General features: G+C 40.1%; 1 protein-coding gene across 3 annotated transcripts in view; it reads left to right on the top strand.

Annotated features, from left to right (window-relative positions):
* Window positions 1–27,435, top strand: part of GRM3 (glutamate metabotropic receptor 3) — a 226,397-nt gene that overhangs the window by 135,837 nt on the left and 63,125 nt on the right. For all 3 annotated transcript variants that reach the window (XM_061166332.1, XM_061166331.1, XM_061166330.1), the window contains one exon: window positions 19,846–20,701. In XM_061166332.1, the coding sequence (XP_061022315.1) occupies window positions 19,846–20,701 (856 nt within the window). The remainder of the gene's footprint in view (window positions 1–19,845; window positions 20,702–27,435) is intronic.

Here is a 27,435-nt window from a genome sequence, read left to right as displayed (position 1 = left end):
AAGATTCCACTCATTTAATTGTTGCATCCAGTACCAAACCACAGCACAGAATTTTTAGTCACAAAATCACTCCTGAGAGCCAGACTTATCAAGAATGATAAAATTTGTGCATCTTTTCTTTTGTGGTTGGGTCAGTTTAGATATTATCATCTCCCCATTCGGCCAGAATAGCTTTACTGGTGGGATGGCTTCAGGAGGTACTTTTCTCTCCAGTTTCCTCTCCTCTCATTATCTTCCTACTAAAGAAGAATTCCTCTAGAAATCAGCAGAGGAGACACCATCCACTGTATTAGTTCATACAACAGGCAGCCTGCAGACAGCAAAAACCGCGTGAAAGGAGAAATTCTTAATGACTTGCTGAGTTAATCTGTATCACCATTGACAAAAAACAGAATATTTTCTTGACACTCTCAATAAGTAGACAAACCACTCTTTGGTGGTTCATTCTCTAAAGCAACAGAATTGATTTTTTAATTTGGTAATCAATGAAAGCTAAAAGCAAAATCCTTCTTTATTACCAAATATTCATGCGGTCTATTCACCACCCCCTCTGGTGAATAAGCTTCTTTTCAAAGTATTTTAAAGATTGTCTTCCACTCTCCTCTATAAGCCTGCAACCCACCTACTTGGGCAAAATACTATTCAAGTAGAAAAGCAGGTTGGTTGCCTTTAGTACGGCAATTGTCTACATGGTACTATTCCAAAGCAGTGTTTACGCTTGTGCTTTTTCAAACAGACTGTAGTTAGAGCTCCTAAGTTGTTCAGTCAAAAAAAAAAGTCTCATGAATCGTTTCAAAATGTTCCTCACTCCTTTCAGGAGATGTCTATTTCCTTGGTCTTTTTTGCCTTAGCCAGAGCAAGGTCAGCTGCAACAGAACAGGCATAAGTTGACCCAGTTATTATTGCATCCCTGAGTGTTAAAGTGGCCTCGGCAACAAATGGAAATTTGGGTTAAATAGCTCATACAAAGGGCAGAAGAGAGCCTTGAAAGGATCCTACTGCCTCTTTTCCATGCCTGACACAATGACATCTTTTTTCAGAATTCTTAGCACTAGCCACATCCCAAGAACTCCCTGACCCTGGGAGGTGGTCATTATATCGTTTATCATGACATGGATTTGGACATGCCATGCATTGCTCACATCATGTCCCTGAGAAGAGTAACTCAAACTAAATCCCTTGCAATAAGTTTTATCTAGATTTTATCCAGATTTTATCTAGATAGGGTATGAAGAATAGCCTATAAAGACACTAAGCAGTCTATTCCTCCTCCTCCACCCAATTCCATGGTAAGAAAGTGGACCAGCACTCCAGTCAATCTATATTAAGTATTGTCCTCCCTCAATGATTCATTCCTCCTTTAATTCAAATGCTGTGGGGAAGAATCACATATTAATTGCTATTATCATAGGAACATCAGAAAACCAGTTGAAGGACTAGGTGTTACAAAAGGCCTCATAGGGTTAGCTGTGTCCAAGTATCAGATAGACTCCAGAATGGAAAAATAATGTTTTTTTTTCCTGTGGATAAATAAATAAATTTAAATTAGAGCAGAGTTTCTCGGCACTGTCACTATTGGGTCACTATTGGGCTGGAAGCTTCTGCTGTGTGGACTGCCGTGGGCACTACAGGTTGGGTAGCGCGTCACCGGCCCCTCGTCATGAGACCTCATGCCAACAGGCCCTTAAGCTGTGGTGCACCCAAACGTTTCCATACACTGCCAAATGACAAAGTTCTCCCCCTTCCCCACAGACCAGCTCTGACTTAGAGCCGGGGGAATCTAGAGCCAGCATAAGGAAGAGTTATTAGAAACGAAATGATAGTCCTGAATGAGGAGGCTGTAAGTCCTTAGTCACTGGAGTTATTCAAACAAAAACTGACCTATATATAACTGAGGAGACAAAGCAACATATTAATATCTGAATTGTGTTGCATTTAAGGGCATTTCTTAATTTTATAATTATACGGTGCTCAAGCAAAATACTCCATTAAGATGAGTGATTATAATGAAAGTATCTAAAACATGAAACAAAATAAATTATAGACTCTTCCATCAGGATTAATTTGAAGAAGTCTAATCAATTGTTACTTCACTTGATTATGGTAGTATTTGTGTGAGTTTGGTAAATCAAGCATCTCAATTGTGTACTAGTTACAACTAGGACACACATAATTTCACTTTCATTAGAAAATAAGCATTTATTAAGCATATGTATTTTAGGTTCAGCAAGAACACTACTGTGTAGACTAGGGAAGGGGAAGCAGAGAGCATGCAAAATAAAATGCATAAATCTTATTAAAAAACAGAAACAGGCTCATAGAAATAGAAAACAAGTTTAGAGTTACCAAAGGGGAAAGGAGAGTGAGGATATATTAGGAGTTTGGGATTAACAGAGACACACTACTATATATAAAATAGATAAACAATGAGGAGCTACTATATGGCGTAGGGAACTATATTAATATCTTGTAACAACTCACACGGGAAAAGACTCTGAAAAAGAGGATCATTTTGCTGTATACCTGAAACACTGTAACTCAACTGTACTTCAATAAAAACATTTATAAATAGTAGACATTTTAGGAGCCCCTGAGGCATCTATAAGCAAATATCAAATCCATACATAAAACACATACAAGAACTGAGAATCAGTTGACCGTGTAAGTACTAGGAGACCAGAGAGAAAGACGGAATGAGCAGAAGGGAATGGAAGTAAAGAGGAAAAAGACTCTTAGATCTGTGTGAACAGAAAGCCTGCCTTTGAAGTGTCCCTGGAAAGCTGCTTTCTCATAGTCTAATGATGTATACTACCTGCTCATTCTTGCCTAAAAAGGAGAACATGGTGTTTCTTCTATCTGGAATGCACTGTCCCTTGGCCATTTGGCCATGCCAAATCCTTCTCTCCTTCAGTTCTCAGCTCAGACACTGTCCTTTAAAAAAAAAATACCTTTTATCTGTTTTTAACTTTTTGGCCATGCCACACAGCATATGGAATCTTAGTTCCCTAACCAGGAATAGAACCCGTGCCTCTTACAGTAAAGTGCAGAGTCTTAACCACTGTACTGCCAGGGAAGCCTCATACCCTATCTTTTTTAAGAAATGTTTCCCAAGCTCCCACTACTTAAGTGCACACCTCCATTACTAGCTTATTAACTATAATTATACCTTTGCCTATCTATTTTCCCACCTAACGATAAGCTACTTGAGTTTGGGGACCACATCTTGTATTTTTGTATTGAGGGTGCCTAAAACAACACCTCCTTGAGAGTAAATGCTTTTTGAATGAATTGAAAGAATTAACAGACTGATAACCTGCTGCATGGTGTCCAGAAGGCTGGAAATCCCTGAATGAATCTTGCGTTGCAGATCACAACCATGACCTACTTATTCTAGGTCAGTCTGGATGATCATAAATGAAAAATAAGCATTTTTCTACAATGGAAAACTGCATATGATACAAAAGACAGATGATGTAGCAAAATGAGCTTGTGGGACAACACCCCCCCCCCACCGCCACCCTCCCCACCTTCACTGTGTGCCACAAAAGATGCCCTGATCTGAGAGGAGCTCTAAGGGTTCCACCCCATCTGTCCTTAGACTGACTATTCCCAGAGACTACTATGCAACACTCAACATAGGTGGGCACCCAGGGCCATTCCAGATTAGGTTAGTGCCCCATACTTTCTCTAATCAAGCTCTCCTCAGTCTTTCCACATAAAGAATACAGTGTTGACTATGCCAGATTCTGTGATAGGAGCCAACACAAAAGAGAAGGAAACATCATCCTATCCTTAAGACAAGTAGAGTGACAGCATTAGAAATCCATTCACCAATCCACCTTTAGTGCCTCTATCACTAGAAAAGTAAAAATGATAGTTGCATTTAATGAGCTTAAAATTGCAAACACAACAATCACAGCACCGATACAGCTATACATTTTTAGCGCGCCTTCCTAAAAATTTCAGCTCATTGATTAAAACTCTGGGTGCAGACTAACCAGAATTTATTTAATCCTTCATTGCCTCTTTCCTCACTTTTAAGACTAAGATATTAATAGTACCTCTTTTACTGGGTTATTGCATGAATTAAATGAGAAAATACATGAAAACCAGGTTAAAAAAAAAAGAGTTTCACACATAATGAGAATTAAACATTTTAGATTTTAGTATATATTATCTGTTGGCTTTTTTTTTTTAAACTTTCAACATCTCCAGTGCAAGAGGAATAGTTTCAAGAGGAATTGAGGTTCATGAAGGTCAAGTACCAAGTTTAAGTTTCTACCACTTTACAAGTAGTGGAATCAACATTAAAATCTAGATAGCTTGCCTCCCACACTGCTATCCTGATCACCCCCTCACACAGCCTAAGCCTCAGAAAAACTCAACTCAAGAATTATCTCAGATAGAATCTTTTTATTTATTTCCTTCCCAGACTTTTCATGCTAAAGCAATCTCACAAATCCCACCCCACCCTCCCCCCCATCAAAACAGGGCTGTGCTATTTAAGGACTTTATCACAGGGAGGGAGGCAACAGCAAGAGCAATTCAAAAATGCTTTTGTTAACATTGTTTCACTGTAGAAATTTCTCGCCAGAGGTAATTATCTAAGATGTACTATTTCTTTTCCTTTGCTTTGGAGTTAATTTATTCCTTAATTAATTCTCCTTCTGTCATGTGTTTATTTGGAAACTACTCATGAAAAACAAGAGATTACCACCAGGACCACTGGCCACAGGGCAATAGAAGGGTCCATGACTGAGAACAGCTTCTGTGGTGTTCACACATCTAGGATGGAGGTCGTGAAATGAAAATCAAGGGGTACAGGCATTCCTGAAAGATTAGTAAGTGTTTCATAATACAGTACAATTATAGATTAATAGGTCAGCTCATCAATGTAGGACTGCTGAAACTTTCAGTTAAAATGAAGTTGTGATTTTGCTTTAACAGCATAAAGTTCTCTTTGCAAATCACTATTAAATATGTGCCTTTTTAATAGCTCAATATATTCAAGGCTCAGAATTTCAATGGGGAAAGAGCCAATACGTAACAGTTTATAATAATGAAAGTCTATTGATTTAATGCAGAATAGAAGCACTTTTACAGTTCTCTGAAAAAGGCAGTTGAAAACTTAGAGTATTTTTGCAATTAGTGGACTCTGAAAATTCAAGAATAGTGTTCCAAAAACACCTGCAGTTAAACTCTAAGCAAACACTGCTACTCCAGGCCGTATAGCAGTGGGACTTGGAATACTAAAATTGTGGTGTCTCTATTTTTGACATCACCACCTGGTATATTATGGAAATCCCTCTGTTACTAGTGACAAAGTCTTGATTCCTGCCAGCTCCTTGACTTTACGTTCCCATAGAGGGAACTGTAAAACACAAGAAAATACAACAGGGACAGCATCTTCAAAAATTATATTCCAAATATAGACCAGGTTTACTTGCCAAGTGGTCAGAATGGCAAAGCATATTGAGCATTTGCTGTCACTTATTAGGGTCAAATTGGCAGGGCGTGCATCCCAGGGACTAGCAGGTCCCTACCAGGCACTGCGTCTCCACTTTGGGTAGTTGCCATTAGGTTCACAATGAGGCCTCAGAGAATACAAACCAGGCAATTAAGCTCTCCCCGGGTGGAAAACAGATGTGATGGAACACATAATCTATAATTTGTTCAGGATTTTTCTCCAAAAAGTAACTTTCCATCAAAGTAAAAAGGACATATGTGCATTAAGCATATATTACCTATATTGACACAGTAGTTTTAAGGAATATCATTTATACAAGATTTAAGAAATGTGACAATAAATGCAGGCTGGTGTCATCCAGTAAACTTCAACTGCTATCAGAGTTCACTTAACTGAATCTCTGCTTTCATTTCTACCTGGAAGAAACTGCTTATGCCCTTTTTCTGAGATGCTTCCAGGAATTTAAAAGTTCTTTAGCCTTTTTATAGTCTCCAGTGATGAACATTATTTATGACCTGCTTCTTTTCAAGAAGATTTCAAGGTGACCCGTAATGACACAAACAGGAGAACAAATTAAGACATGAGTACTTAAGTAATTACTACCAACCAAATAAATGGTTTTAATGAACTCAGGTTTTATTTTTAAACCTCCAATCTTGACCTTTCTACTAGTAACTTACTAACTGCTATTAGGATTACAAGGTCCCTGGCCTTCAAAACCTCACAGACTGAGCCAGAATAAGTACGTTGTCCATCTGATTACCCTGCCCTGACTTTTTCTTTTCAAGTCGGATGTCATCCACTGTGGCCTGCTTAGAACACAACTTTGGTCATGTCATTCCTTTATTTAAACTTTGTAATGTCTTTTTATCTCTTAAAGAAGAAAAGTCAAAATCTTTATCGTAGCATGTGAAATACTTAGCAGTCCAGCCACAATCCTTTTACTCTTCCTCACCCTACTAATCCCTAGAGGGGCACTGGGTACCCTGATAACACTGAATAGTCTGCTACTCATAAAGCAGGTGTGAATTTGCCCATCTCTGTCTTTGTGCTCACCTTCCTGCCTGAAAACTTCCTTTCCCTTCCTCTGCTTGGTAAACGTTCTCTCGGTCTTCAAGATCAAGGCTGTGTTCCCTCTACGTGGGAACACACCATGATTCACTTGAAACTGCTCCTTCACCCATGTTTTTGTATATGTACACGTAGCTCAAAATTTTATCCTTAGTATGCTTCTTTGTCTCCCACAAGACTACACCTTCCTGGAAGACAGTGGGGGTACATTACTCATCTTAGGACAATATAAATTTGAGAATAGTGTCTTGTAACATCAATGTCAATTGAAGTTGGCTGAATGAATGACTGCTGGATCAGCCATTCTCACCATCCCTTTCATTTTTTGAACACTTACTAAGTGCCAGCTGGTGAATTAAGTGATTCACACATATTATCACTTCATCCTCAAATAACTTCACAAGCCAGAGACTACTTATTCCCTTTCTACAGAAGAGGAGACTAAAGCTTAAGGAATTAAAATAACTTAAATAAACCAATAACTTAAAAAATTAAATTCAAGCAGCTAGTGAGAGAATGGGCTGGTATTCCACTGCTGGCCTATTTGATGCCATTCCTATGCACTGAATGTGTACCCTACTTGCTTATATACCTGGCAGTTCTGTTGAAGTGATGAACATTTAACAGGAAACCCATGAATAGCATAGTTTTATTTACTACAAATAATATGGTATATAGCCCTCTGCCCTAAACTATTGCAAAGGATCTCAGAAATAAATAAAAATCATTTTTAAAAATTAAGCTACAGCTCTTAGCTTTTCCTACACACACTCAACACTTTTGGACTTCAGTTAATAGTAAAAAAAAAAAAGGATAGGAGTGTCGTTTTTAATCAATAGGACTAAATTTATCATATTATGTTATACAAGTGACTTCAGGGGCCACAGAAAAATATGGATTTGTTCAACTTGTGGCTTTGTTAAATTCTCAAGAGGCACTGTAAAAAATCAATATCCAAGACACAAAAGGATGTGTCTTTAACAGGCCTTTTGCTGTCAAGTCATCCTTGAAGTCATCATTTTGCAGGTGTCATTGGCAAACACTAACACACACTGGACCAGATATGCCATAGACTTTCTGATCTTATTGTTAGGGACTGCAACTCAGACTCATTCAAGCCCATGATTTCTCTTAAAAATTAATTCACAAGGGGAAAAAGAGTAAAGAGCAGATACAGGCTGATACAGTAGGCAAAATGTCATCTTGTTCCCCTTCTAAGTATCTGCTAAGTCTAGTTGGGAACAAGGTCATCCCTGAGACAGTGCCTTGTTAGAAAGGGAGCAAGACAGACCCTTGTCGAATGCGGGTTTTCATGATGAGAAACCTGATATGTCTGATGATGCCAGTCTCCCGGGAAAATGTGATTCAAGGGACCCTACATGGTCTACATAGCAGTTCAGCCACAGTGATAAGGGATGAGAATGCCAAAATGGCTAGCCTTGCTATTCATAAATTACTTAGTCACAAAGGAAGAAAATGAAAATGTCTGACAATATGGGTTACCAACCACAGGTCCTGAGTGCAATGATTTCTGGAGAGAAAGAGATAGCAATCAGGGTTACTATAAGCCATTTATGAAGGTTTCCACCATGATTAAAGAGTCCTTTTCTGGAACATCCCTACAAAATCATCAGGACTAAGTCATACCAGTAATGGGAATAGCAGTACAAATCTTGGGCTAGAGTGTTTTTTGTGCTCACAGCATGTAAGAATCAGTGACTTTTGCAGATTAAACTGAGAAAATTGGCATTTGCTATGCTCTGTTATACGACTTCCTAAATCCAGATTAATCTCTGACCCTCAAACATGGGCTCCAGTCAACTCATTTCATGCAAAGCATTCCCAGATGTGCTGCAGGTAGTGTGGTCCAAAACAAACAAACAAACAAAAAAATGACTAATCCTTTCTGCAATAACAATATGATTGGCATCCTTTACGGGCAGATAACTCATGTGATGGGAACAGCTTGAATTCCTCAGGCAATTTCTCAACTACACACCACCTCCAGTTTCATTTTAAAATCCAAGCCAATCTGAGGTTTTTGTACAGCTAATGGTACAGCTTGATCATTCTCAATAGGAGGGTCACTGTGGTCTCATCCCATAACAACTTTGAGAACTGGCTTTATGTAATAACATGGGTTATAAGGTAGCAGATGGCTTAAAGTACAGTAGTCTTGCGGGCTTGTATATAATCACTTAATTAAAAGAATGAAACAAAGCACTCAGCACTGCATGTGTGATAAAACAATTAAAGGTGTAGCTTATTCTTAGAAAACAGCCCCAAAGTGATATGGAAACAACACCAAATGCAAAGGCAAACACTTGGAGGTTATTATCAAGTCTCCTTATTCCCGGGACAGCACCAATGGCTTATTTTTCAAATGCATACAGTTCAGCTTTGTAGATAGCACTTTTCTTAGGAAGTAATAATTTGATGCCTCTTTACCATCTGGAATTCTTATAGCTAAGCACAGGTCCCCATAAACACCAGCTATTGTTGTCCCCATCAGCACAACCTCAGAAGAAAATAACCACGAAAGTTCTGAAAAGATTGCTCATCATGGACAATCACTTTAGTAGGACACTTACTGCTGCTAGACTCTAGACCTACATCTGCCTTTCTGTCTTCTGTTGAATAAAATGTGTGGCATTGTGTCACCACAGAAGGCATGAAGCTCATATTTAAAATGGGTATGTCATATCCCTTATATATGGACTTTAAAAAGAAAAGACACAAGTGGACTTACTTACAAAAGAGAAAGAGACTCAGACTTGAAAAGTGAAATTGTGGTTGCCGGGGTTGGGGGGTGTAGGGATAGCTAGAAAGTCTGGGATGGACATGTACACACTGCTATATTTAAAATGGATAACCAACAAGGACCTCTGTATAGCACATGGAACTCTGCTCAATGTTATGTGCCAGGCAGGATGGAAGCGGGATTTGGGGAAGAATGGATACATGTATCAGGTGTGGCTGAGTCCCTTCACTGTTTACCTGAAACTACCACAACATTGTTAATCAGCCATACCTCAATATAAAATAAAAGTGAAAAGTTTTGGGGAAAAGAATAGGTATCTCAGCGAAACTACAAAATAAAATGGGCATGTCATGGATGTCCTGCATGGGAAGAGTGACCACAGGATGTGGAGGCTCGCAGGTGACTGACATTTCTAATTCATATTCCCTTTCTCCACAACCTCAAAGAATAGACTACCCCAGCTCTTTCCTAAAGTTTATACTCTTTTATCTCCATGATGAGAGCATCATTGAAATGAAGCATGACACCTAGAATTCTGAAGACTTCCCATGACTTGCTAAAAAAAAAAAAAAAAAATGCCAGGAGAAGAAAAACTCCGTCTTTAACTCAAAAAATTCTCAACAGTGAATAAGGATGGTTTGAATACCTACAGGAGCCTGACTCCATAGTCAGCTATTAATTATTGGAAAAACATTCCCAAGAAAGAATAAGAACTGAGCAACTGATCTGAGGGCTGAGGATTTGGCTGCTTACGTATCTGTACACAATGCATTAGTCTGCAGAAAAATCTTGCCTTATGAGCAGACCTTAGTATGGGTTCATTTGATGAACAACAGAATGGGAAAGACTAGAGATCTCTTCAAGAAAATTAGAGATACCAAGGGAACATTTCATGCAAAGATGGACTTGATAAAGGACAGAAATGGTATGGACCTAACAGAAGCAGAAGATATTAAGAAGAGCTGGCAAGAATACACAGAAGAACAGTACAAAAAAGATCTTCACGACCCACATAATCACAACGGTGTGATCACTCACCTAGAGCCAGACATCCTGGAATGTGAAGTCAAGTGGGCCTTAGAAAGCATACTACGAACAAAGCTAGTGGCGGTGATGGAATTCCAGTTGAGCTATTTCAAATCCTGAAAGGTGATGCTGTGAAAGTGCTGCACTCAATATGCCAGCAAATTTGGAAAACTCAGCAGTGGCCACAGGACTGGAAAATGTCTGTTTTCATTCCAATCCCAAAGACAATCCCAAAGAATGCTCAAACTACCACACAATTGCACTCATCTCACACGCTAGTAAAGTAATGCTCAAAATTCTCCAAGCCAGGCTTCAGCAACACATGAACCGTGAACTTCCAGATGTTCAAGCTGGTTTTAGAAAAGGCAGAGGAACCAGAAATCAAACTGCCAACATCCGCTGGATCATCGAAAAAGCAAGAGTTCCAGAAAAACATCTATTTCTGCTTTAATGACTATGCCAAAGCCTTTGACTGTGTGGATCACAATAAACTGTGGGAAGTTCTGAAGGAGATGAGAATACCAGACTACCTGACCTGCCTCTTGAGAAACATATATGCAGGTCAGGAAGCAAGTTAGAACTGGTCATGGAACAACAGACTGGTTTCAAATAGGAAAAGGAGTATGTCAAGGCTGTATGCTGTCACCCTGCTTATTTAACTTACATGAAGAGTACATCATGAGAAATGCTGGGCTGGAAGCACAAGCTGGAATCAAGATTGCCGGTAGAAATATCAATAACCTCAGATATGCAGATGACACCACCCTTATGGCAGAAAGTGAAGAACTAAACAGCCTCTTGATGAAAGTGAAAGAGGAGAGTGAAAAAGTTGGCTTAAAGCTCAACATTCAGAAAACTAAGATCATGGCATCTGGTCACATCACTTCATAGCAAACAGATGGGGAAACAGTGGAAACAGTATCAGAGTTTATTTTTGGGGGCTCCAAAATCACTGCAGATGGTGACTGAAGCCATGAAATTAAAAGACACTTACTCCTTGGAAGGAAAGTTATGACCAACCTAGATAGCATATTGAAAAGCAGAGACATTACTTTGCTACCAAAGGTCCGTCTACTCAAGGCTCTGGTTTTTCCAGTGGTCATGTATGGATGTGAGAGTTGGACTGTGAAGAAAGCTGAGCGCTGAAAAATTGATGCTTTTGAACTGTGGTGTTGGCAAAGACTCTTGAGAGTCCCTTGGACTGCAAGGAGGTCCAACCAGTCCATCCTGAAGGAGATCAGTCCTGGGTATTCATTGGAAGGACTGATGCTGAAGCTGAAACTCCAACACTTTGGCCACCTCATGTGAAGAGTTGACTCATTGGAAAAGACCCTGATGCTGGGAGGGATTGGGTGCAGGAGGAGAAGGGGATGACAGAGGATGAGATGGCTGGATGGCATCACCAACTCGATGGACATGAGTCTGAGTAAACTTTGGGAGTTGGTGATGGACAGGGAGGCCTGGCGTTCTGTGATTCATGTGGTCGCAAAGAGTTGGGCACAAGTGAACGACTGAACTGAACTCCCTTAGGTATATGTTTATCTGATTCCTACTTTAGGTTTATATGGTTTGAGGACTAAGGCTCCATGATAAGGCCCTTAGTTTGTTTTCCTTAAGATAAAAAGGCACCTTTGTAGCCCAAGGAAATTGGTGCAATAACCAGATCCAGTTGGCATTATACTGACTTCCTTTTGTATACTCCTAGTTAGTTACACAGAGATATTCAGAGAAATTTTGGTTTTAACAGTATGAAAACCTTTGCTTTGGCTACCTTAAGGTCTAAACCAATTGTCTGTGTATTATCTCACTTTGGTGAAAACTTGACAATGATTAGCAAAGGATCTACAATGCACAGTATATTGTTTATAGGTAGTGTTTGAGAGGAGCTTTACACTGCTTGCTGGGGTAATTAGTTTGGGGGGTTCCCACAGAAACATATTGTTGTAATTAGAAATGGTCACATGGAAGTGCACTCATTCATCAGCTCATTTATTTCACAAATCATATGGTGTGCAGGCTTCCCAGGGAGCACTAGTGGTAAAGAACCTGCCTGCCAACGCAGGAGAGACATAGGAGATGTGGGTTTGATCCCTGGGTCAAGAAGATCCTCTGGATGAGGGCACAGCAATCCACTCCATTATTCTTGCCTGGAAAATCCCCTGGACAGAGGAGCCTGGCAGGCTACAGTTCATAGGGTCACAAAGAGTCGGACACGACTGAAGTGACTTAGCACACACACACATATGCATGGCACACTTCTTTTACTCCACAAGGCATCGAGGAAACAGAAATTAACAACACACATTCCCTGGCCTTCAGAGTTTTCATTCCAGTAGAGGAATTAGTGAATGATCTAGAAGTCACCATACATTTTAATTAGTGCCATGAGAGAAATACATAAAGGAGTGACAGTCTCAGAAGATGGGTGCACAACTCAGCCTGAAGTAACTTCTCAGAGAAGGGGCCCTTGAATGGATTCACTGAGCAGACAAGTGGTAAAAGTCATTTTAAGCACAGGGAACAACATAAGCAAAGGCACATAGATTTGAGGATACAGGACATGGGAGAAACCAGACAATTCATTGGGAGACAGAAACAATAGGGAAATAGTAGCAGACATTCAACATTATATACCATTGGTTGTTGGACAACTATTACCGGTGAAGGCCATCCTGGGGCTTCCCTGATGGTTCAACAGGTAAAGAATCCGCCTGTAATACAGGAGACATTGGAGACACAGATTGGAAAGGGCATGGCAACCCACTTTAGTATTCTTGCCTGGAGAATCCCATGGACAGAGGAGCCTGGAGGGCTACAGTCCATGCAGTAGCAAAGAGCTGGATGTGACTGAGCGACTAACACTTTCACTAAAACTGCAAAAATGAAACAAAGGCAGAAATACTAATTCAAACCATCACATCTGCTGGAAAATATAACAGTAGCTGGCCAAGCCCAGCATCTTTAGCATTTATCAAATCTTAAAAAAAAAAACAGCCCATACATTTGTGACTTGAGAGGTTGCATTGAAAACATTACACTGCCTCAGTTCAGTCGCTCAGTCGTGTCCGACTCTGCGACCCCATGAACCACAGCACGCCAGGCCTCCCTGTCCATCACCAACTCCCAAAGTTTACTCAGACTCATGTCCATCGAGTCGGTGATGCCGTCCAGCTATCTCATCCTCTGTCCTCCCCTTCTCCTCCTGCCCCCAATCCCTCCCAGCATCAGGGTCTTTTCCAATGAGTCAACTCTTCACATGAGGAGGCCAAAGTGTTGGAGTTTCAGCTTCAGCATCAGTCCTTCCAATGAACACCCAGGACTGATCTCCTTTAGGATGGACTGGTTGGATCTCCTTGCAGTCCAAGGGACTCTCAAGAGTCTTTGCCAACACCACAGTTCAAAAGCATCAATTTTTCAGCGCTCAGCTTTCTTCACAGTCCAACTCTCACATCCATACATGACCACTGGAAAAACCATAGCCTTGAGTAGACGGACCTTTGGTGGCAAAGTAATGTCTCTGCTTTTCAATATGCTGTCTAGGTTGGTCATAACTTTCCTTCCAAGGAGTAAGTGTCTTTTAATTTCATGGCTGCAGTCACCATCTGCAGTGATTTTGGAGCCCAAAAAAATAAAGTCTGACACTGTTTCCACTGTTTCCCCATCTATTTGCTATGAAGTGATGGGACCAGATGCCATGATCTTAGTTTTCTGAATGTTGAGCTTTCACTGCCTAGTCCAGGATAAATTCCAACCACCCAGAAAGTGGCTACCCCTCAGGTGTTTGAACACTGAACAAAAGACTACAGTACACCGTGTGCAGAAAGGGCTTCTAGGAACGCTGGATGCAGCCTTTCAGGCCTTAGGGAACAATGGGTTCCTCCATGAGGTCTTGGTGTATCCTACATAAATCGTAAAGCCAAACTTGATCACGATATGTATAACTCGAAGCTTTCAAACTCCCAGCTGAAATGACCCCTGGTTTCTTAGACCACTGTTCTTACCTCTGTAGATGGTCAGGAAGTAAACAAACATCTACACAGCTATCTCAAAGTACAGAACTGACAAATGAAAAAGTATATTTTTACTAATAAGGAATGACTACTCATGGTCCTCCAGTCAAGGAGACAGTGCCTTAAGAAATGAGAAAGGATGGACCTATTATAACTTGAAATATATCATTGCTATACTGTAACGAGAGGAATTCCATATGGCAGAGGTTAAGAGCTTGAATTGCAGAATGAGCTGAATAAGAGGAGAAGGGGACGACAGAGGATGAGACAGTTGTGTGGCATCACCAACTCGATGGACGTACATTTGAGCAAACTCCAGGAGTGGGTGATGGACAGGGAGGCCTGGTGTGCTGCAGCCCATGGGGTTGCAAAGAATCAGATACAACTGAGCGACTGAACCAAACTGAACTGGGAAAGTAAGCACAGTGTCAGACACCTGGGACGCAAGATCCCCAGGTGCTCTGTGCCTGGGTTTCTCAATCTATAAAATGAGACAATGGTAGTATCAGCCTCATAAGATTGTTATGAGGATTAAAGGAGATAATCCATCAATAACAGTGGGTCTAAAATTGAATCTAAATACAGCAAACCACTTAATAATTCCCCTTTGACTTTAGCCACCCTTGGATTTCTGGTGGATTTTTGCAATATTCAGCTTGGCATCTATATCCTCATTTTCCCCTAGTTTTCTTACTTTTTCTTCACTTACATGTAATTTTAACTTAAATCCAGAAACATACATCTCTTCCTATGTAATATCACCTAATTGCCAGAAAAGAAGGCTAGCCCTTTGGAAAAATCAAGAAACTGGGCTCCACTCAGCTTTTTTGCTTATTGGTTGTGTAAATTTTAGAAAGCCACTTCACTTTGTGAGCTTCAGTTTTCTCACCTATACAGCAAAAAGCTTAGATTAGCTTCATGGCTCCTTCTGGCTCAAAAATGTAATGATCTCATAGTTTATTTATGTATTTTTCCAAAGTCACTGATAAAAATTTAATCTTACTTGACCACCTCATATAGAATTTCTTCAAGCTATTCTACTTTAGTATATTTAAATTTTTATCCAATTCCTATCACTTTCCCCTTTTCATGAGAATCCAGGTAATGTCACCAATACCTTGTTGAAGTCAGAGTTCATGGCTACAACTCCTCCCTAAATGGTCCAACCAATGTTGGAAGATTCTACTGAAATTCATTCTCAGTGAATCCATGCTGATTTCTAGCAATTTTTTTGTTCATTTCTAAATGCCTGCATGTTCTCTATAGGGAACTCTGAGAAAAAAAATTACCAAAATATATAATGATTATTGATTCATATTTATTCCTGATTTATAGTTCCTGAATTTTCTCTTACTCCTCACTTTTTATCCTCTGACAGTCCTCCCATTATTAATCTCTCATAAATTATTAATAGTAATTACCTGATTTAATCTATGATTTCCTCCAGAATTCAGAGGCAAACTTAATTGATTATGGACCCATTTGTGGTCTTCTGCCCTGCTTGGGTGTGAGAGAACTTTTTCATATATTTGTATCACAATCTCTAGATTAGGAAACATTCTCAGGAAGGCACATAAGGAGGCAGAAAGAGCTGGGCAGTGTCTTGCTTTCACTCATTTAGAACCAACTCTCCCAACCAGTGATTCTCTCTCTTCTTACCACAGCTTCTCCTAAAATATAATCGAAAAACAATCATAGCAACAATCAACATCACTCCATTTTCACGTTCTGTGCTTTATTCTTCCTAGTTCTCACAGGCTCATGCCAATCTTGTATCTTGTCCAAGGCCTGCCCAAGGACCTAACACACCTACAGGTTTCATCCCTCTCGCTAGTTCTTTCAACACTCACATGGCCCAATGCAGCCTAGCCATCCAGTAGCTTCTTTGGAGATCTTGACTTGTCCGTCTTATTGAGACTATTCTGTGTTATTTGAATTATTTTTTAAGTTTTCCTATTGCTCTTAAGCTATATCCCTTTTTATTAGAGTTTCTAACCATGAAAAGTATCTCTCTACTTTTAAAGTGGTTTTCCCTAAAGGATATAACTAGATCTTTTTTCCCTTCCTCCACTCCTACTAACACTATAACTGGGTAACTTTCTTCCAAAAGTCCACATTATTTCTCCATCCTAAAATGATTCTTCTATTTTTAAAATGATGTCCAATGTAAATGTCCTCTTACAACTTCATGTTTTCACAGAGGAAACCACATGGCCAGTAAAGCAAATCAAGAAGCTTTCAGCTGGCCAGTTTTATGTTAAAAAGAAAGCTCCTAGTAGCAACTAGGTGGTCCATAGTGTAAACCACAATACTGCTTCTGTTCCTCCCTCCTGTTCTTCCTACCTGGGTGCCCTTCTGTGCTTCAGACCTCAGATTCACAGTCACGCAGGAGACAGCAGACTCAAGGTTATGAGAGGGCAGCTATGGTCCTTCAGGTCAAAAGACCTGCGTCTAAATCGTGATTTTGCCTCTACTTTCTAATCCTATGATCACAAACAAATTTCTTTATCTCAGTTTCTGCACTGCTACAATGGAGAAAACAATATTTATCATAAAAGGCAGTTGTGAACATCAAAGGAGAAAATACACATATAAATACCCAGTACATTAGTCACTGGCTTTACAACAGAATAAATAATTTTGAAAATGCACAAATCAAACTAAGAACTTTATTCTTCTCTAGAAGTCAGGCTGGAGAGGGTGAGAGAGGGAAAGAAAATGAGATTTATAATCTGCTTATTTCTGTGGTATTTAATTTTTATATTAAGCATTTTTACTCATGTAATCTAAAGAAACTAGTATTAAAATGAATGGTTCACCATGACAAAAGAACTTCAACACTTTATTCTATCATTCATTGGCATTACATGTGTTTCAAAAATGTAAATGTAACTCTGAACATCATGCTCTGACTATATGATTGCTCCATGCTATTTAAGAGGTAATACAATTGAGATTACACTTTATTAGAGTTCCATTCTCATGTTTAGCTCACTAAATGTGCCTCCTTTTTCTAAAGTAGGCTGTAGTCTCCTCATTAAACACTCATATACAAGCTATTCTATTATTGAAGTAGAATTGATTTACAAACTTGTGTTAGCTTCAGGTGTACAACAAAGTGATTCAGATACATAGATAGATAGAGATACATATTTATATATCTATATATATTCCTTCAGATTCTTTTCCATTATAGATTATTACAAGATATTGAATACAGTTCTATGTGCTATACAGTAGATCTTTATTATTTTGTACATAATCATTTGTATATCAGATAACTACTCATAAAATGGTAGCAATCACTGCAGTTGTATTCTAACCTACTACCTACTCAAACCTACTATAATTGTGCCCCTTCCTACCCAGAGAATCTTCTCCACATTGCCATCATTCTATGCCCAGTTCACTCTCTTGTACGTCTGCCTTGTTTGTAAATTGTTCTCAGATATCCTGGACAGGTAGACGTGGAGCCACAGGATCCTATTCATCAAAAGACAAGAACTTTTTCTTTACTCATATGCCTCCGGGAGAAGGAAGTTTCAACAGTTTAGGATTCTTTCACTGTGGTTCCTAGCTGCCAGAAAATGATGTCTACAGGCATTTTTCAGGTCCTTTCATTCTCTGCCTCCCTGAGGGGTTCAGATCCTGATGAACAGAACTTGAAGATTAGAAAACTGTAGCATCCAGAAGAGATGGTCTCTCCAATGTCATCCAAAGTCTCCATAATCAAGCCAAGTCCGTGCACAGACAGGGACAGTCTCATCACAGTCTGCCACAGTGCTACGTACATTCAAAAGAAGCCAGGTACTCAGTACAGAGGTGATGACAGTACTGGCTCAGTGCCATCACAGTCAGGCTGAGTAAACAACCAGCACTCCCAAGTTCAAATGAATCAGGAGAGTCCGTTTTGTTTTCAGGGTCTCTAGGCCTGAGAAAAAAATAAACGGCATACTAGCGTTCATCCGCCCACTTACCCATTCACTCACCTCCATTCCCCAAAATTCACTCACATCCTAGTATATATACATATATTAAAAATCAAGATGCAAAAAAGATCTGGATCCTAAATTTGCATTATATTGCATGCTAAGTGCCAGATTTTCTTGCTGTTCTATTTGTAGTTACATGAGAGGTACCAAGATTTGCAAAGATATAGAAAACATTTTTGATAGCTCTGGGCTATATCAAGTGTTGGTTTTAATAGCAGGCCAGATCTCTGAGAACGTGCTGTGTGGCTGTGTATGAATATGGCTGTTGGTTTCCACTGCCAGATGAAATGATGGTTAGTCAGGACTCAGCTGTCAGTTGTTTGATGTTACTTGTGCTCTTTGCTAACAGCTGCCTACTTCAAGCTGTGCTTCCTCCATGTCAAACAGAAACCTGAAACCGCAATTTTCAGAAGGGAAATTTCAAAGTTCTCATAGAGTATGTTGGGATAGCCAACATTATTTCCAGTTAAAGTCTACTTAGTATATTATGTAACTAAAATCATTGTAAAGATAGAAATGTTCAGTATATGTGAGGTAGCCAGGAAAAACAAAAACTTATTAGATTTACATATGATCTGCATATATATTTTAAAATGTATAAGCTTCACAAATACTCTATGCATAAAATGTTCCTTGATATGCTACTCTCACTTTCCTTTTTTATTCTGTAATAAATAAGAAGTGAAATATTATTGCAAGGTAAATTATAAGAAATGTACATTCTTTATTCAGAATAAACTTTAAACATTTTAAAGTAAATAGTTCCTTATTGACAAGGTCCTCAACACTCCCTAATTTGCTTTTTAATAAAAAATATCATAAAAATAGCATTTGTATGCTTGGGCTATGTATAATCCAAGCAGAAACAAAATGTTAAAAAGGCTAAGAAAATGTTGGTCAAGTTCTTTAAGGTTAGAAAGGTATATGCCTAATTGGGGTGGACCAAAAAGAATGGACTTTTTTTTTTTTTTTTGGCTTAACCTAGATAATAAGTGTCTAATTTGAACTGTCCATGTGGCATACAGTTCCCAAATTAAACTCTTTCAGAGACTGCCTTTTTTAGCAAAAGAGGGGGAAGTGAGAATTAGACAACACCCAGGCTCTTTCTATACAACCACAGCCAAGTTTGTCTAAAAACCGAATTTGGCTAATTCACTGTAGTTCATTGTTAGACTGAGTTATAAGAGGACTCGAGAAACTTAAAGCAGCCCCACTGATACCTGAACAGAACTGATTCTGGTCCAGGACGTAGTATAAAGTCTAGGAGAGAAAGAGACATGCCCTTCTCATTTCTCTTTGTCTTTTCCCAACACTCGAATCACCTGCTTGGAACCTGTTTCCTAATTCCCCAAATACAGTGTCCAGGAAAGCAGCTGGCAAAGTGTCCAGAAGAGCTTAGCAATCTGGAGCTGCAGAGGGAGCTGGGTAAAGGCCTGGTATGATTCACCTTTCCTGTGCAATCAGTTACCTCCGGATTGCCAAAAAAATAATGGTACCTGCCTTGTCTCCCTCCCCCAGGTGGCAAACCTGCTGAGGCTCTTCCAGATCCCGCAGATAAGTTACGCATCCACCAGCGCCAAACTCAGCGACAAATCGCGCTACGATTACTTTGCCAGGACCGTGCCCCCCGATTTCTACCAGGCCAAAGCCATGGCCGAGATCTTGCGTTTCTTCAACTGGACCTACGTGTCCACCGTGGCCTCGGAGGGCGACTATGGAGAGACCGGGATCGAGGCCTTCGAGCAGGAAGCCCGCCTGCGCAACATCTGCATCGCCACTGCGGAGAAGGTGGGCCGCTCCAACATCCGCAAATCCTACGACAGCGTGATCCGCGAGCTGCTGCAGAAGCCCAACGCGCGCGTCGTGGTCCTCTTCATGCGCAGCGACGACTCCCGGGAGCTCATCGCCGCTGCCAGCCGCGCCAACGCCTCTTTCACCTGGGTGGCCAGCGACGGCTGGGGTGCGCAAGAAAGCATCATCAAGGGCAGCGAGCATGTGGCCTATGGCGCCATCACCCTGGAGCTGGCCTCGCAGCCCATCCGCCCGTTTGATCGCTACTTCCAGAGCCTCAACCCCTACAACAACCACCGCAACCCCTGGTTCCGGGACTTCTGGGAGCAGAAGTTCCAGTGCAGCCTCCAGAACAAGCACAACCACCGGCGCCCTTGCGACAAGCACCTGGCCATCGACAGCAGCAACTACGAGCAGGAATCCAAGATTATGTTCGTGGTGAATGCGGTGTATGCCATGGCCCATGCCCTGCACAGAATGCAGCGCACGCTCTGCCCCAACACCACCAAGCTCTGCGACGCCATGAAGATCCTGGACGGGAAGAAGCTATACAAGGATTACTTGCTGAAAATCAACTTCACAGGTAAGCAAGAAGCCTTTAATCAATCATCTTCTATGATGCAAACAGTGGAATCAAAGAGGAATCAAATACCTCTGCCCCAACCCAGAAATCTTTGTTTCAGAGCCACCCAAGCGATTCAAACTGAAATATTCCAAGAGGCAATATGATGGGTTTTTTCATGTCAGTTACTTATTTTCGAGTGAATATCTTGGCTGGTACACCATATGAGATTGAAGCACCCCTCGGGTGTCCTGACCTACGGTAGCTGCCTAGATGTGGGCTATGCCACATTTGCTCTCTTCCTTGTGATTAGCTGTGGGATATGACACCTGTGCCATGGGCATTTAATCTTCTTTAGCAGAACTGACAACTCTCTAAGGAACATGAACTTCCAAGCTTTCCTTCTGGGTGATTTGAGCAAAAGAGTCTCATAACTTTCACAGTGGGGGTGAGAAAAAAAAAAAAAAGTCACTCTTTTTCCAGAGCCTAATTAGGGAAGGAAAGAGAAAAACACTCAGAGCCTGGTGATTCCAGGCTTTCGAGTTTATATCTTCTGCTGTAGAGCAGCATTTCCATGTCAGGATTAAGAGCTGTGGATTTTTCTCAGATTATTTTATGAAATGAAACTGTTTTCCTGGGAGCTTGACTTTAAGCAAACTGAAGACTGATGGAAGTCATGCTGATTTAGAAGTGAACATCCAGAGGTGTATTCAAAGTGGCTTTTGCTGCTCCATTTGTTTATAAATATGGTCTATACATTTCTCAATATAGCACTGTGTTTTAATGTACTACTAACATACAAAAACACACATCTTTAGAATTGCATGCTCTTTTACAGTGCATGTGATATCACTGCATTAAGGTACCAGTTCTGGGGAATTTCGCTTAAACCTAAATCATAAAATGGTAAGTAATATTACTGAGCACAAAAGATTTTGATGCCAAAAATGTTGCAATGATAGAACACTTTCATTTGTCTAAACTGCTAATCATCTCCCATGCCACTAGAGCATCATTCTAGTCTGCAGAGTCTGTTTCAATTGATTTATCATCCAAGACATGAAAGTTTTTATGCTCAAATCATATTATCAGTGAAGCAAGTAGCAGTTCTCACTTCTCCCTTATAGATAATCACTCAGAAGTCAAATGGACTGAAAAAAAAATCAATAGTAATACTGAAAGAAGACCTCATGACAACTGGCTTCTAGTCCAGAACTCTAACCCTTACTCTAGCCTAGAAAATAAGCACCAAAATTATCAGCCTGCATTTTAGCACATCTTTTCTTCATTCTACACAGAGAGCCAAAAGTAGCTAAAATTGATTATGTCAGCATTCACTCCTATTCATCTGATGGATACCATCTCTTACCATTAGAACAGGCACTGAAAATGGTAAAGATGAAGCCTTTCCTATGCCTTGTATTCCCACAGGTGTATTCCATATAAGAATATGTGCATGTGTGTGTGTGTGTATGTGTGATATACATGTATACACGTCCAGGATTTATCTCAAAATCCCAGATCAGTTCACACTGATGACTCCAGAATATAAGAATGGACCATAGAGTCAGTAAAAAAAAAAAAAAAAAAAAAGGAATATCTTTAAATATAAATGAACTCTCAGGTATCTATAAATAGCATCTACAATGCACTTAATTCTTAAAGCTGAATAAGATAAGCAACTTCCTTCCCTTTCAGACTATCCTTGGGGTAATCATTCATCTTTATGCACCACAAGTATTAATTAACTCTGTTATTCTAGTCCATTACTCCTTGGTATGCAAATATACAAATATATCCACTCACGAACAGCTAATAGAACGAAAACTCTTGGATTTCAGAGAGCCTTTGCAAAGTGTTTTTTGGAACCAAAATATTTTCCTTGATTTCACTGATTGAGTCTTAAATGGCAAAGAAAAATGAAGAAATAAGGCCATTATTTGGATAAATGAAACAACAGGATCTTCTTTTTGTCTGCCTTGTTCAATTACTGGCTTCGATTCTACAATTTAGTTTGGCTGTGGAGACCTGACCACAAAGTGCTATTTTCACCCTCTCAATTTGCTTGACATTACTACTAGTCACTCTCCATCTCTGAAGACAATAGCAGGGTGAAAAACAGATTCACACTACAGAAAAGAGAGGGAATTTAGACCGGTACCAGGCACATATGCATAGCAGTAAGACTTGGGCAAGAAAATGCCTTACTCTGAGAGGATCCTGAGATGCTAAACTAGCTAAATATGTCTGTTGAAAGAATAAGGTTAACCTAGTAAACTACTGAAATGTAGATCTGTTTTACATTTTTTTGGAAATAGTATCTCTAACTTTCTAACTTGAATACTGAGGCAGTGGATTAGGCACAGTAGTGAACACTTCAGCAAACCTTGCACAGTCTTCTCTTGAATGAGAGAAGTCCTCATGCACCCATCTGCTTGTACTCTGCATTTACTCCAGGATTCTTCTGGCAGACAGTTGTAGTCAATCCCGTTAGAGCCCTAGTCCTCAGGATGGAAGCTCTAAACCTCCTGAGAATACGTCTCTGTTCCTGGGTACATTCCTACTAACTTGTTCCAACACTGGCCACTATGAGTATTCCTTAAAGTTAACCAACTGTGAATAGTCCTTTTGCAAAAGAGATTTTTGCAAAACTATGTATGCTGTGTTAAAAAGACTTCTAAATAGTGAACCCTCCTGGCATAAGATCTAATGACTCTCCACCTCTCTAGACTCATCTTCTGCCACACACTCAGCATTCACCCTTCCTTTCATTAAGACTACTTGCAGATCACCATGAACATCATGCCTTTCTTTCTGCCTCTGTGCCCTCTGTATATGCTATATCCTCTACCTGGAACACGCTTACCCCATCCCCCTCTGTCAGGTCTAGCCCCTTCACTTATTCCGTCTCAACTGCTACTACCCTGGTCTAAGCTGCCAACACCCACCTCCAACCCATCCACAGCACAACAGCCAGGACTGCCTTTTACAGTGTTCAGTTCAGTTCAGTCGCTCAGTCATGTCCGACTCTTTGGGACCCCATGGACTGCAGCACGCCAGGCCTCCCTTTCCATCACCAACTCACAGAGCTTACTCAGACTCATGTCCATGGAGTCGGTGATGCCATCCAACCATCTCAGCCTGTCATTGCCTTCTCTTCCCACCTTCGATCTTTCCCAGCATCAGGGTCTTTTCAAATGTGTCAGTTCTTCACATCAGGTGGCCAAGCTATTGGAGTTTTAGCTTCAGCAGCAATCCTTCTAATGAATATTCAGGATTGGTTTCCTTTATGATAGACTGGTTGGATCTCTTCACTGTCCAAGGGACTTTCAAAAGTCTTCCCCAACTCCACAGTTCAAGAGGATGAATTCCTCAGTGCTCAGCTTTCTTTATAGTCTAACTCTCACATCCATACATGGCTACTGGAAAAGCCATAGCTTTGACTAGATGGACCTTTGTTGGCAAAGTAATGCCTCTGCTTTTTAATAAGCTGTCTAGGTTGGTCATAACTTTTATTCCAAGGAGCAAGCATCTTTTAATTTCATGGCTACAGTCACCATCTGCAGTGATTTTGAAGCTCAAAAAAATAAAGTCTGCCACTGTTTCCACTGTTTCCCCATCCATTTCCCATGAAGTGATGGGACTAGATGCCATGATCTTAGTTTTCTGAATACTGAGTTGTAAGCCAACTTTTTCAATCTCCTCTTTCACTTTCATCAAGAGGCTCTTTAGTTCTTCTTCACTTTCTGCCATAAGGGTGGTGTCATTCTGAGGTTATTGATATTTCTCTTGGAAATCTTGATTCCAGTTTGTGCTTCATCCAGTACAGCATTTCTCATGATGTACTCTGCATATAAGTTAAATAAGCAGGGTGACAATATACAACCTTGACATACTCCTTTCCCGATTTGGAACCAGTCTGTTGTTCCATGTCCAGTTCTAACTGTTGCTTCTTGACCTGCATACAGGTTTCTCAGGAGGCAGGTCAGATGGTCTGGTATTCCCATCTCTTGAAGAATTTTCCACAGTTTGTCCTGATCCACACAGTCAAAGGCTTTAGCATAGTCAATAAAGCAGGTGTTTTTCTGGAACTCTCTTGCTTTTTTTGATGATCCAAGAGATGTTGGCAATGTGATCTCTGGTTCTCTGTCTTTTCTAAATCCAGGTTGAACATCTGGAAGTTCACGGTTCATGTACTATCGAAGCCTAGCTTGGAAAATTTTGATCATTACTTTGCTAGCATGTGAGATGAATGCAATTTTGCAGTAGTTTGAGCATTCTTTGGCATTGCCTTTCTTTGGGATTGGAATGAAAGTCAGAGCAAGTCACTCCTCTACTCAAAACCCTCTTAGGGAGTCTCCCAATGTCACTCACAGTCCAGGTCAAACTTCTAACAGTGTTCTACAAGGTCCAACCTGGTTGGCCCACCCTGGCTCCCACATCCCTTTTACTGCTGCTCCCCTGCCATCATCCGTTACCCCCCTCTCTTGCTCACTTCACTCCAGCCAGCTTTGTTTCCATACTTAGGGCTTTCCCACTCCCAATTCCCTCTGTCTGGTAAAGCCCTTTCCCCAGACATCCCTATAGCTAATTTATTCCCTTATTTCCATCGGGCTTTCCTTAAATTCTAGTTTCTTATTGAGGCCCACCTGGCAATGCTTCTTAAGATGGCAATGCCCCCAATCCCTACCACATGTGCACCTGTTTCCCGTTAACCTGTTGTACGTTTTTTTTCACTCCATGATTTTTTCACCTTTTCTTATATCAATAATATTTACATTTTCATGTTTATTCTTTATTGCTTGATCTTCACACTTGAATATAAACTCCTGAGAACAGAAATTATCAGTTTTATTCACTGCAGTAGCCCCAGCATAATAAGTGTTCAGTAAATATTTGTTGATTATGACTAGCAGTCAACACCCATATTCATGTTTCCTTCTCTATCTCCATTACTAGATTGTGAACTTTTTCAAGGCAGTAAACATATGTTCCATCTCTGATCTCAAATACGCAATGCATTTACTAGTATAGAGTGCACAATATATCAGTGTTTACCAAAGGAATATGGGATGAGAAAAATAATCAATAGCTTTATAATGTGATTCTTTTTTGTGAAAATTAAATGTGTATTTTTTCATTAACAAATGAATTTCAAGAGAGAAAAGTTTATGACTTCCAGAATGACTGGCTTTTTTTTAACCTAAGCACTGTCCATTAGTTACGTTCTATCTTTGTATTTGAGGCCAATTTGAAACCAAAGAGCATCAGCAGTGGATCTGGGATTTGTTCCTGTTTTATATGTGAAGCCCCATAACTGAAAGGAATCTGCCCAAGATCATCATCTTCTTAGTGGCAAGGAGCAAAGTGGAAATCCAGGTCATCAGACCCAGTGCTGCTTTTATACATACACGGGAACTCTGGGAAGTTGGGGACTTTGATCCCAAACACCTGACACAGTGACTGACACATGCTCACTGTTTATTAACGGAGTGCTTATTAAAGGAATAAAAGACAGTCAGTCAATACGTTCGAAATATGCTTCTTCTTGCTCTCCTTTTCATTATACCTTTAATGCACCTGGATCACTTTCTCAATTATTTGGAGCTAAGGTTACTCATAAAACAGCCAAACTTTGGAAGCTGAGCCTTAGAAACTAAACCTTAGGATATTAAAAGAAAAAAAAAAGCTTCAAAGTATTCTTTTATTAGTAAAAATTTTTCCACCTGAAAGAGCCATGTCATGTTGAATTTTAAAATAAATATTTAAATGAGAATTATGCTCGGTGCCATGAGACTTTTTCAAATCATTTTGAATAAACTTCCATGCACTCATCATGTAAAAAAGAGAGCTTAAACTCACCAATGCATATAAAAACAGAGGAGACAGACAGATAAAAACAGAGAGGGCTATGAAACAGTTAAAGAAATGCAATGTCACGTCATTTTCTATGTTCATGGTCTAGTACAATGCCTCTCACTTTTTATTATGAGACGAGCTCCAGAAAATGGAACAGACTAAAACCATAGAGTTCCAAAAGGCCTTCCTCAAAGAGAAACATACTTTAATTCCTCACTTGACAGAGGTAGAAATTCAGGATGTCAGCATTATGATCTTCACTTACTGAAACACCTAAAAGTGAACACAACAGTTAGGGTGACGTGGTAACTAGAGTACACCCAATTCAAAAGAAAGCAGTCCCATTAACTGTGCACACACTGTCAGGGTTGTCCGAGGCCCAGCCAGTGTCGAGGACGCATTATCTTGGGAATAACACTCATAACATTCCTTTGTGTGATTCACAGGCCTGGGCTAAAATGTTTGAGAATGGAAAAACTAAGAAATTTACACAGCAGGAAACTGATCCAAGATCACAGGGAAAATAGGTGGCAGAACAAATCCTCAGGGTCCTGCTGTAGCCACTGATTCCAACTAAAGTTTAACTTTAGTCCGGGTCCTGGGGACCCAACAGTAAACAAGACAGTTGGAGTTCCAGCTTTATGAAGCTTACACCAACAGCCAGTCCCCAGAACAGCCTCAAAATATAGAAGCAGGATTAGTGGGGCTGCATAAAAAAGAATGAAATAATGCCATCTGCAGCAAGATGGATGGGCCTCGAGGTTGTCATAGTAAGTGAAATAACTCAGAGAAAGATGAATATGTGATATCACTGATATGTGAAATCTTAAAAAATGATACAAATGTACTTATTTACAAAATAGAAACAGACTTAGAAAACAATGGTATGGTTACCA

This window comes from Dama dama, chromosome 18 (assembly GCF_033118175.1).
Source record: "Dama dama isolate Ldn47 chromosome 18, ASM3311817v1, whole genome shotgun sequence".
Taxonomy (NCBI): domain Eukaryota; kingdom Metazoa; phylum Chordata; class Mammalia; order Artiodactyla; family Cervidae; genus Dama; species Dama dama.
This window is presented reverse-complemented; position numbering and strand designations above follow the sequence as displayed.